Source organism: Papaver somniferum, chromosome 5 (assembly GCF_003573695.1).
Source record: "Papaver somniferum cultivar HN1 chromosome 5, ASM357369v1, whole genome shotgun sequence".
Taxonomy (NCBI): domain Eukaryota; kingdom Viridiplantae; phylum Streptophyta; class Magnoliopsida; order Ranunculales; family Papaveraceae; genus Papaver; species Papaver somniferum.
Window position 1 is genome coordinate 140885329 of NC_039362.1, and position 12035 is coordinate 140897363.

At 37.9% G+C, this 12035-nt stretch overlaps 1 protein-coding gene across 1 annotated transcript; it reads left to right on the forward strand.

The window, feature by feature from the left end:
* The first annotated feature begins 5970 nt into the window (after positions 1–5970).
* On the forward strand, positions 5971–10973 carry LOC113282959. Its single transcript, XM_026532071.1, has 2 exons — positions 5971–6426; positions 9173–10973. Exons 1-2 carry the CDS (start codon positions 6191–6193, stop codon positions 10581–10583), a joined length of 1647 nt encoding a protein of 548 aa, XP_026387856.1. The 5' UTR covers positions 5971–6190; the 3' UTR covers positions 10584–10973.
* Positions 10974–12035: the final 1062 nt, after the last annotated feature.

The following is a 12035-nucleotide window of genomic DNA, read 5'->3' on the forward strand; positions in this document are numbered from 1 at the left end:
AGGTTTTTCATTCAGATATTTTACTCAATAATAACTGAGAGGGGTTACCCTCCTTATATAGATTAGAGTTCCAACGGCTCTAATTTTTGAAAATATGGCCGTTGAGGTTTCTGAAAATATGGCCGTTGAGGTTTCGTACCAATGATGCACTACAATCGGTTGCTAACGATACACGTATTCCCTCCGAATAAAACATTCGGAGGATAATTTTTTTTGTAAAGTTCCGAATGTACGATGGCCCAAAAATCAGAATTTGGGAAAAACTGATAGTTTTCAAATTTTGAACACCCCATAATCGGAAGTTAACTCAGTTACCAAAACTTCCGAATATGGGGTGTCTAACCTTCTATATTGGCCCTTGGAACCACGTAGAGACATGGAATGGTTTGTTTTGAACTTGTAATATTCGGAGGATAATCTTTTTTGTAAAGTTCCGAATGTACGATGGCCCAAAAATCAGAATTTGGGAAAAACTGATAGTTTTCAAATTTTGAACTTGAAATAATCGGAAGTTAACTTAGTTACCAAAACTTCCGAATATGGGGTGTCTAACCGTCTATATTGGCCCTTGGAACCACCTAGAGCCATGGCATGGTTTGTTTTGAACTTGTAATATTCGGAGGATCATTTTTTTTGTAAAGTTCCGAATGTACGATGACCCAAAAATCAGAATTTTAGAAAAACTGATAGTTTTCAAATTTTGAACACCCCATAATCGGAAGTTAACTCAGTTACCAAAACTTCCGAATATGGGGTGTCTAACCTTCTATATTGGCCCTTGGAACCACCTAGAGCCATGACATGGTTTGTTTTGAACTTGTAATATTCGGAGGATAATCTTTTTTGTAAAGTTCCGAATGTACGATGGCCCAAAAATCAGAATTTGGGAAAAACTGATACTTTTCAAATTTTGAACTTCAAATAGTTACCAAAACTTCCGAATATGGGGTGTCTAACCTTCTATATTGGCCCTTGGAACCACCTAGAGCCATGGCATGGTTTGTTTTGAACTTGTAATATTCGGAGGATAATCTTTTTTGTAAAGTTCAGAATGTACGATGACCCAAAATTAGAATTTGGGAAAAACTGATACTTTTCAAATTTTGAACTTCAAATAATCGGAAGTTAACTCAGTTACCAAAACTTCCGAATATGGGGTGTCTAACCTTCTATATTGGCCCTTGGAACCACCTAGAGCCATGGCATGGTTTATTTTGAACTTGTAATATTCAGAGGACAATCTTTTTTGTAAAGTTCCGAATGTACGATGGCCCAAAAATCAGAATTTGGGAAAAACTGATACTTTTCAAATTTTGAACTTCAAATAATCGGAAGTTAACTTGGTTACCAAAATTTTCGAATGTACCACACAAATCATTGTCATTTGAACTTGTCTAACTTAGTTACCCAAACTTCCGAATGTACAACACAAATCATTGTTATTTATCTGCTCTTCTTTACTTTACGACCGTGACTACCTCTCAGTCCTGCACGACCACGGGTTTGAGCACCTTCAGTTGGAGCAGCTTCAGCGCTCGATGAAGCTCGAGTTCTTTTACCCGTCTTTGATACTGCCACCTTGGGATGATGCCTCTTCGTGACTTTCTCCCCAAACTGGGAAGCATAATCTTCGTTATCCATATTATCAACTAGATCTCTAGCCTCTTTGATCTTCTCAGCTGGCATGGGATCTCCGCTCTTCAGGCATGCAGTTAACATTTTGGAAACACGCTTGAACCTATTCACCTGTTTTTTATACGTAATGACATAACATCAAACGGTAATTACCTAAGATTTATAGGAATAATATGAAATGAACAAAAATATAAGAACACGCACCAGTCTATCATAACCAGCCGGTTTGTCTTTGATGATACAATTATAACTTGAACCCGCCGCAGTAGTGTTGGATTTGATTTCACGGATAACCAAAGGATGTGATACCTTGTTATACCAACTCATATAGTCTGGAGAATTTTCATCACCTCGGGTGGTTCGTCTACCAGTATCGGTAATGAAGTCATTCCTCTTATCCCAGTTATCAAGAACAGTAGGTGGGCCTGTGTGAACAATCGTGAGATTATCACCACTAGAAGAGCACAACTCCAACTCCAATTTGTAGTAATCCCCCATTTTCTCCACAGGTTGATGTTGTATATACCCGTGTTGTCGCATCACCCTAGAGGGGTTATACATCACATATCCTGTGGGGTGCCACAATGGTCCAAAATAAAGGGACAAGTCCGACCGAACATTTATATGCCCACTGGCTCGATCTTCCTTGTATGGATCAAAGCATACGTCCGAGGCCTTCAATTGGTCCAAAATCTCCCTCATGCGAATCAACTACTGCTCTTTTGTCCTAGAACGGTTGTCTTCAAATATATACTTTGTTTCTCTATGAGTACCTTTGCACCACCCCGGGTTCTCTCCGGCCAACTTCAGGATAGGGAAGTGGTCATAGATCCATGCCTATATACATAAGAAACCAAGTTTTAGTAAATAGATTGTGTATATTCGGAAGTAATTTCCAAACATTATTTCCGATTATATATAATCGGAAATACAACTGAGTACCTATCCATCGAATACCAAACATTCGGAAATAGAGATGGATAATGTCCTACCGAATATGCGTCATTTGGAGTTCAGTAACCTATAGTTTTTCTGGCCTGTATATTCGGTTCTAATATCAAAAGAATATTTCTGATTGTATATAATCGGAAAACAAAGTAAGTACCTAACCACCGAATAACCAACATTCGGGAAAAGAGATGGATAATGTCCTACCGAATATGCGTCATTTGGAGTTCAGTAACCTATAGCTTTTCTGGCCTGTATATTCGGTTCTAATATCAAAAGAATATTTCCGATTGTATATAATCGGAAAACAAAGTAAGTACCTAACCACCGAATAACCAACATTCGAGAAAAGAGATGGATAATGTCCTACCGAATATGCGTCATTTGGAGTTCAGTAACCTATAGCTTTTCTGGCCTGTATATTTGGTTCTAATATCAAAAGAATATTTTCGATTGTATATAATCGGAAAACAAAATAAGTACCTAAACACCGAATAACCAACATTCGGAAAAAGAGATGGATCATTTCCTACCGAATATGCGTCATTTGGAGTTATGGATATGCATCATATGTATTGTCTACCGAATAACTATAGAGTGAGTTATAGAGTTAAAGAAAAAACCTGCAATAGAGCCACGTTCCCGGAAACTTGGAAGGTTCCTAGCCTCGAAGCCTTTCTCAACTCTTCCATCAAGAATGCTAGGCATGCCGTGCCCCAAGAATAGTCACCGACTTCATGGAGAGGATCCAAAAGTTGTATAAGGTTGGCGTCGATCCGGTTTCCAGAAGTATTGGGGAATATGACACATCCCAATACACAAAGGAGATATGCGGTGGCAGCGTGGTTCACTTGCTCATCAGTTAACGTTCCATTCTTTTCCTTCTCCAAGGTGCCTCGAAACATATTCATCAAAGATGTAATGTTGATCTGTCTTGTTCTGTAACTTGCATGCCTCCTAAACTCTGCTGTTGTTGTATCTTCATCCCAACATAAGCACTTTTTAGTTAGAGCATAAAGTTGTGCCCAACTTAACTGCTTTGTGTAGTTAAACTTCACAAGTGTGCCTTGGTCGGGAAGGTTAAGAATCTGCACAACATCATCCGGAGTAATCGTCATCTCCCCAAACGGCATATGGAAAGTATCGGTCTCAGGATACATTCTCTCCAAGAACGCCGATATGGCCACACGATCATGTTCCAACAATGAATTCTCGGCGGCATTAGCTAACCCCGAGTTGGAAACAATTGACTTGAACCTTTCACATTCACCGGATAAAGGCCACGCAAGCATTTTTGTTGGTGCGGCGGTAGGTTTGAGTAGACGGACCGCATCTTGATGATCCTATTAAAGTACATAAAAAAATCCTTAATACAAATATTACGATATAACACATAGACAATACATTAATAAAAAATAGTAATTTTATTACCTCGGTTTCGTATATTTCTCTGGACCATGAGTCTTTGTATCCAAATAGCAATTTTCCTCCATCCGCCGGTAGCCCAAGGATTGTGCCTGCTAGAATACCCTTCTTCTTCAAGTGCTGAGGGACAAGATGTGATGCTTTCTTAGCAATATCCTTCTTTACACCATCTTTTCTTTTTTTGGCTTTTTGGGTACCACTTGGTTGTCCTTCTTCTTCTACTCTTGGCACTGGATCAACTGGTTCAATTTCATGGTGGGGTGTAACTTGTGGAGCAGTTGGTTCTGAACTTTGTTGAGCGGCTTGTTCAACACTTGGTTGCACCCCTTGTTCACTGCCTTGTTGTTCTACACTTTGTTCAGCACTTGGTTGCACTCCTTGTTGACTGCTTTGTTCTTGTAAGCTTTGTTGAGCACTTGAATTATCTTTGGCGCTCCTTTCCCTCCTAGCATTAGATGTCACTTTCTTCCTCCTTTCTCGACTTTGTCTAAACAACAAAGAAAGGAACAATATTTACAAACTATACAATCGGAAGACAAAGTATGGAAATATAACCCGAATGTACACATTCAGACGTAAAAAGACACATACTGTTCCCGAATACAAAACAATCGAAAGCTAACTAAACATATTTACAACCGAATATGCATCAATTGGAGTTCAGAAGCTCTAAATTTTTCATCCTACACAATCGGAAGAAAAAGTACAAAACTATAACCCGAATAAACAAATTCGGAAGTAAGAAGACACATATTTTTCCCGAATGAAAAAAAATCGGAATATAACTAAACATGTTTACAACCGAATATTCATCAACTGGAGTTCAGAAACTCTAAAATTTTATCCTACACAATCGGAGGTATAAAACATTATATTGTCTTCCGAATAAATACTGGCCCCAAAATGGGATTTTTTCTATATCAAAAATTTTGAGATTTTTTTCAATATATATATTCGGTAGTGAGTGTACTTCCGAATACTGTGTGTCTACTTAAATATATTCGGAAGCCAAAAAATTCATCAAACTACTGATTATTACCAGTTTGTATCCAGGAAGATATGGCCAACAATATTCGGCAGATAACCAACAAATATATCTCCCGAATACTGTCGATGTTCTTGAGAAACGAAGAACACGACTACATTCGGAAGTAAATAAGCATGAATATCGCCCGAATCTGGATAAAAAACCGAAAACCCTAGAATTTTTTTTCTCGATTCGTCGAATTAAAGCGAAATAAACACCAAAAATGATAGATTCTTACCTAATTGGGGCCATTTGAAGTTGACGAAGTGTTTGACTATCGGAATCGCCACCACCGACTACATTGCCGGGTACTTGTTCTTCGCGTTCTTCTTCATTTGCAGCAAGAATTTCTTTATTTCTTGCTAAAATCCCAATCTTTGGATCAATACCCCGAGCAACATTTTTGGTTCTAGGTCTGTGGGTTTCATTTCCCTTATCCATTGTTTTATAAACGAATCGACGATGTTTTGATTTTACGATTCGCGACGATGTTTCGGTTGAACGAGGGAAAGTTTTTTTTCTTCCACAATCGGAAGATATGAAACTGGAAGAAGAAGAGTTGAAATGAGTAGAATTTTTTTTGATTTGGTTTTTATACGGTTTTACCAGAAGGGCATTTATGTAACTTCAATATCATATAGGGTACCCCTTAACTAGAGTCTTTGGATGAGTATAAATTGATGGCCCCTAAATCCTTTTGAGTGGCCCCTAAAAACGCGAGGAAAAAAAAGACATATCTTGAACACTTTGAACATATCTTCCTTCAAAATCCAAAAAGTCGAAACGTCCCCTCAAAACATAAAACAGACGGTGAATAGCACAACCCCCATCCTCTCTCTCACTTCACAGTTCACACTGTCGGCGTTATTTCTCTCCAGATAAATGCTTTTTAAAACTTAAAAAACTTCATATTTTTATCTCTTTACAGTCTACACCTTCATCTCATTAGTCATTACTCATGACTCATTACTACATTTCTTCTTCTCTCTAGAAAAATCCTCAAAACGTTACATTGACATTTTCTTCTTCTTCCCACACTTAATTTTTCCTATAACCGTTTCTGTTTTGAATGTGTAATGTTAGGGTTTCTTAAATAGAACCAATTTTTGAGTTGAAAAACACACAAAAAAAACCCAGAAGTTGAAAAGGGAAAAAATGGGGGTAGAATCATGGTGTTTTTGTAATGGAGGTGGGAAATCAGAGAGAATGAAAGGTAGTATTTTTACTAGTAAAGGTCCAGCAATGGCTAAAGTATGTGGTGGTACTGGATTTTTAATCCATAGAAATCTACTCCTAACTACTCATATTAATCTTCCTTCTGTAACTGCTGCTGAAGAAGCTGAAGAGATTCGATTGCAGCATAATGTTGCTGCTAGACTTGTTCCTCACAGGTTAGTACTACTACCCATTCACTTTTTCCATTTAAATATGTTAGATCTAATTTGAATGATGTTCTTCTGTGTAATTAGTGAATGTTTTTAGGCAATGTAGTATAGAATTTTGATCTAATTGAAGTTGTTGATGGTTTAGGTTTCTTTTTCGCTTTTGAATGTCGTATTTTTAATTGAAAATTTGCTTTTTCTAATGGAAATTTCGGCTTTATGGTGTGGATGTATTGTACTGTATTCAATTGCTTGTTAAGGGTTTGCTTTTTAGCTGTCTCAAATGATGATATCAAAAGGGGGTATTTATTAGCTTAGGCGAAATAACTTATATTTTTGGGGCATTCGATACTTGTGAATCCTTTAGCCAACTTTACATAGAAAACCAATATACACACGATTAAGTTAATTTTGATTTGAGTCTTCGTAGATTTGGCTTTTGGCTAAATATTCCAACTGCAATTTGGTTTTGAAGCTACTTGTGATGTAAGGATATGACGTGGTATAACTTTTATCTGTTATTCAGAGAAGTTAGTCAAAGAATTATAGTTTCAAACTGTATGTTAATGAGAAACTTCATAGTGACGGAGTTAGTGGTTAGAGCAATTTTACTAGTTATTTCGAGTCACTCGAAAACTGAAGTTGCCTACATAGGGGTAAAAATAAAAAGAACAGGTTTCTTTGTTATTTAGGTGAGCTCCTTATTAGAATGCAGATGTTGCATAAAGTAAGGCTTACACAAAATATGGTTACTACTTGTTATCGAATTTTAAACGCTGCCCAAAATTAGTCACATGTAAGTATCAGTGACGTAATAGTTAATAACTGCCTGAATTTGTATGTGGAGGGTTCCGTTGACATCCTTACATTGATATTGTGATTAGAAACACAATCTATTGTAGAGCTCACATGATAATGAACTAAAGTGTGGCTTTTGGTGTAGATGCTTTTCTCATCCGACTCCAAAATGAACAACTCATCTACCGTTGAATTTCTAACCTTTAGATGTCAGCCGGACAAAATCAAATTTATCAATGCAGTATCATTTTAAGCATGGAAGTGGAACCTCCCTCATCTGTGTTTGGCCAGTGCTATCCCGCCTGGCAGCGCAGGGAAGCTTTATAAGCTAGCCAGTTTCTAGCTAGCTTATAAAGCTGTCCTGCATGACAGCGCGGGGGCAGCACAGCCCTTTACATTTAGGAAAAGCTTATTAAGTCCCTAGTTTGGTTCACTCATCTTGCTGGAGAGAAATAAAGTAGTGTGTCAGCTCATGCTTCTTTTCTTAGTAGGCAATCAGGAACCTGTACAAGCAAGAGTCTCGGATCTGTAGCTTGGATTATCATTGAATAAGAGAAGTAGTCCCTAAGAAATGGCTTAGCTAGAAATACTTATTGGCTTAAGCTGACAATTTGTGAGCAGATGTGATCTGCCCTATGCCAAGCATTTTTAAAAGAGATCTACTACAATTATTTGCAGTGCGCAGGATTAAGTGAGTTAAAGAAGAGTCAGTGTGTATGATATGATAGCTGCTCCACTATTAGTGACTTAATAACTGCCTAAATTTATATGAGGAGGGTTCCGTTGACATGCTTAAATTATATTGTGAATTGTGATTACAATCTATTGTGGAGCTCACATGGTCACGAACTAAAGTGTGACTTTTGGTTTTGGTGTAGATGCTATTCTCATCTTAGATTACCTACAGAGTAGAAATTCGAATTATGTCATCAGAGTCGGGCAGTAAAATGAACAACTCATCTACCGTTGAATTTCAAACCATTAGATGGTATGTCACATGTTTCTGAAAAAACAGCTCCAGTTAATCGTCATCTGGGCCCCAGTAGCCTGACAAAGTCAAATTTGTCAACACTCAACACAATATCATTTTATGTCAATGGAACCTCCATCAGTTATATTTAGGAAACTTATTAAGAATCCCTAGTTGGTTCATTCATCTTACTGAAGAGAAATAATGTAATTGGGGTCAACTTATGCTTCTTTCTTAATAGACAGACGATCAGGAACCGGTACAAGCAAGAGTCTGCATTCTGTAGCTTGCAGTAACATAGAACAAGAGAAGCAGTCAGTTTAAGAAATGGCTTAACTAGAAAGACTTATTGGCTTAGGCTGACAATTCATGAGCAGATGTGATATGCCCTACATCGAACTTTTCTAAAATAGATCTACTAAAATTATTTGCAGTGTGTAGGACTGACTAAAATAGATCTACTAAGATTATTTTCTGTAATAGCTGATATGTATGATAACCTGTTAATGTTTATTCACTTTCTTGAGAGTAAATAGTTGAGCGACTATATGGTTTTGGTTGTATATATATCAACATTCACTTTTACCATTCCTTACAAGTTAATGAATGGGAGAAACAAGTGTTTAATGCTACTATCTTCCACAGCAGATAAAAATGTTATCGTTTTTAGAAAAGTTACAAATTCCAATTAGAGCTTCGCCAGTTATAGACATGTTTCTGACTTGAAAGCTAAAGCTACTTGCCATGATAGAAAGATCTTAGTTAGAAGAAAAAAGAAAGCAAAGAAAAGTGAAAGCACGACTAAGGATTAGAAGTAAAATAGAAATATATCTAACATCATATCCAAGGGTAACCGAGAATTACATTTTATAATGTCATAAATGAAGAAGTTTTTCCTTTGGAAGGTAGTTATTAGTTTTTTAGGTCATAGTCTGTGGAACTGGGAAATTTGATATTGGTTTCCTGCAAATTTTTGTCTGGTCGCAGGTTTTTCATCACCAGCTCGGTTCTTGATCTTACAATAGTGGGATTGGATGCCATCGATGGGGATTCAGTTTCACAAAACCAGCAGCCTCATTACATAAAGACCTGCTCAAATCCATCTCTGGATCTGGGATGTGTAGTTTACCTTTTGGGTCACACAGAAAAGAAAGAATTGACAATCGGTGAAGGAAAAGTGGTAATTGCCACTGATAACCTTATAAAACTATCAACAGATGGAATAACATGGAGCCCAGGATCTGCAGGGTTTGATGTTCAAGGTAACCTAGCTTTCATGGTCTGTGATCCCATGAAGCTAGCTTCTTCTCCAACTGCCAAATCTTCATCCACTTCAACATCATCGTCGCCGTCCTCGTGGAAAAAAGACCATCCAATGCAATTCGGAATCCCAATTCCCATCATTTGTGATTGGTTAAACCAGCACTGGGAGGGAAGCTTAGACGATCTTAACAAACCCAAACTTCCACTCATTCGACTAATGTCCTCGGGACAAAAGAGTGACCATTCTTGTGCGTCTTTCACCCTTCGTCAAGTTTTCAAACCAACTGAGGGTGAAAATGATGAAACACCATCATCATCAAATATCGTTTCAAAACCCAGAAATCAACCTGGACCTAGCTGTGCTGCCTCCGGAAATATATGCCAAGAGGAAATCTTTGTTTCTCATGAGCAAGGAATTCCAACTCCAGAGATCTATGAATCACCAAGATTGACTTCAGTTCCATTTCATAGGAAAGAAAATAGCAACACACACATCCAACTTTTGGATATAAATTTCCCCCCCAGAAGTGTTCCGAAATCTATAGTTCTTCCTGTTCCTATTAAACGCCTGCCTCCTAGTTCAGATGAGAAGCTGCTTACCCCATTGAACAACATTCTCTCACGACAAGAACAAGATGCTCCAAGGCAACCATGTCCTGCCACAGATGCTGATATTATCTCTACTGGTTCGGTCAGTGAAGATCAAAGTGAAGTCCAGTCTAGTTCATCTCCTATACATGCTTCACATTTCCCGTATGAGATAAAAGCTTTCCAGGGCGATTACAGTAGTGATGGGGAAACAACAATGTACTCAGCCGAAACTATGGAGAGCAGAAATTACACTAGTCCTAGAGAGGGAAAGTTCCAGCAAGTGGGTAGAAGCCAAAGTTGTGTGAGCTACAATAGAAGAAGTTCCTCTGCTGAAAGAAATCCAACAACACGAAATTCAGCCACGGAAAAGCAGCAGAGTTTCATCCCAGGAAGAAAAACTTATTCACATGGTGCATCATCTCAGAGAAGCCATGATTTTCACAGTCCCACTGTTTCCTCTATCATAAAAAGAAGGATGAACAAGGAACCTATAATTAGACCCCGACAGAACACAGTTCAAACCTCTCCAAGATGGAACTTTTAAATGATTCTTGGGGAGTAGAATTCATCAAAATCTGTTTGAAGGCCTGCAAATTTATGGCGACCTGTTGTAGTCATCGCCTTTTGTGTAACCATTTTTTGTTTCCTTATTGTGATTTGTATGTGCAGAATGATCTGAAGTTGAATAAAGAAAATTCAGCCAGATTGTGTAATACAGCTGCTCAGGGAAAAAAGGTATTTATCTCAATGCCCTGCTTCCAGCAACTGGTTTCCTTGTCGGAAATAGTTTGCTGGTTTCCTTGTTGGAAATAGTTTGCTGGTTTCCTTGTTGGAAATAGTTTGCTCTTTTGAAATTATATTGGAAAGATTAGTGACTCTTTTGTTACAATCAGTTCATATCATCAATGGCAATAGAAATTAGAAAGTGTCTAAACCCGTGTAGATTGAAGGCACTGTGTTATACTTTTATCAATTTCTTGTGGATATCTTTGCTTGCCAAAACATACATGCACGCAGGTTGAACAAAAAGATTTCGTTTTATGTTGCTGGTGTTTCAGAAGCATGTCTAGATTCTTGGTTGCTAACCCATCACCCCTTATCTTGTAAAACAAGGCTCATTGCTTTATGGCGAGAAGTCTTATAATCTTATAACTAATAGTCTTACTGTTTACAAAGTTCACAATTAAATCAATACTTTTGCTTTGGAAATCTTACCTTCAGCTTGATAGATCCATGATATACTGCTGTTCCATATCTCTGGTCTCAATCTTAGTTTTTTCGTCTAGCAAAGCTGCAACTAAAGAACTGGATATTGTTAAGTAGCAGATTTATATGACTGGATGAGGTTAATATGAACCATAAATTCATAGCAAGACTGAAATAAATGGAGCATAAGACTGCAGCCTGTTGTTATTTTGCTGTAGGAGATCATTCTGTTTGATGAACTCATAGGTGTTGCTCATGTGTATCTAGATGGAGTTCATTCTGTATCATTCTGCAGAAACAAATGCATCAATTTCCCAGTCGCTCATATTTGTGTTCCAGTATTTTGAGCTAATGATACTTTTGTATTTGATCTCATTCAAGTAAGTAGGGCACAGGTCACATAGGTCCTACTCTGCAAAGGTCGGGACTCGGGATCTTTTGTGTTATTTTGGGTAGGTCCTCCGTTGCATGCCATGTTGTGCAGTACAAGAGTGCATGTAGTAGAAAACTACAAGTCTCCGGATTCCGGCAAGTTGCCCATCCGAGCAATCCTTAGATATCCAACACTAGATATAGGGAGGTTAAACATTCAAACTGACAGGGTATTTCCTCCAGTTGAATGTTTTCTGTCATGCCAGCCAGACTCCAGGATACCAATGCCTAAAACACTTATACCCAGGCCGTATATTTTGGCATCTGTGTTGATCTCGAAATCTGCCACTACAGCCTATATTACTTGTACTCTACAGTGGTCAACAGTCAGTCAAGATTCAAATTTCAAAGGACAGCA

Bases quoted from the DNA above. Each gene is read 5' to 3' on its own strand.
- LOC113282959 (XM_026532071.1), top strand. From the start codon at position 6,191: ATGGGGGTAGAATCATGGTGTTTTTGTAATGGAGGTGGGAAATCAGAG. The intron at 6,427-9,172 runs GTTAGTACTACT...GTCTGGTCGCAG, and splicing joins GCTAGACTTGTTCCTCACAG to GTTTTTCATCACCAGCTCGG.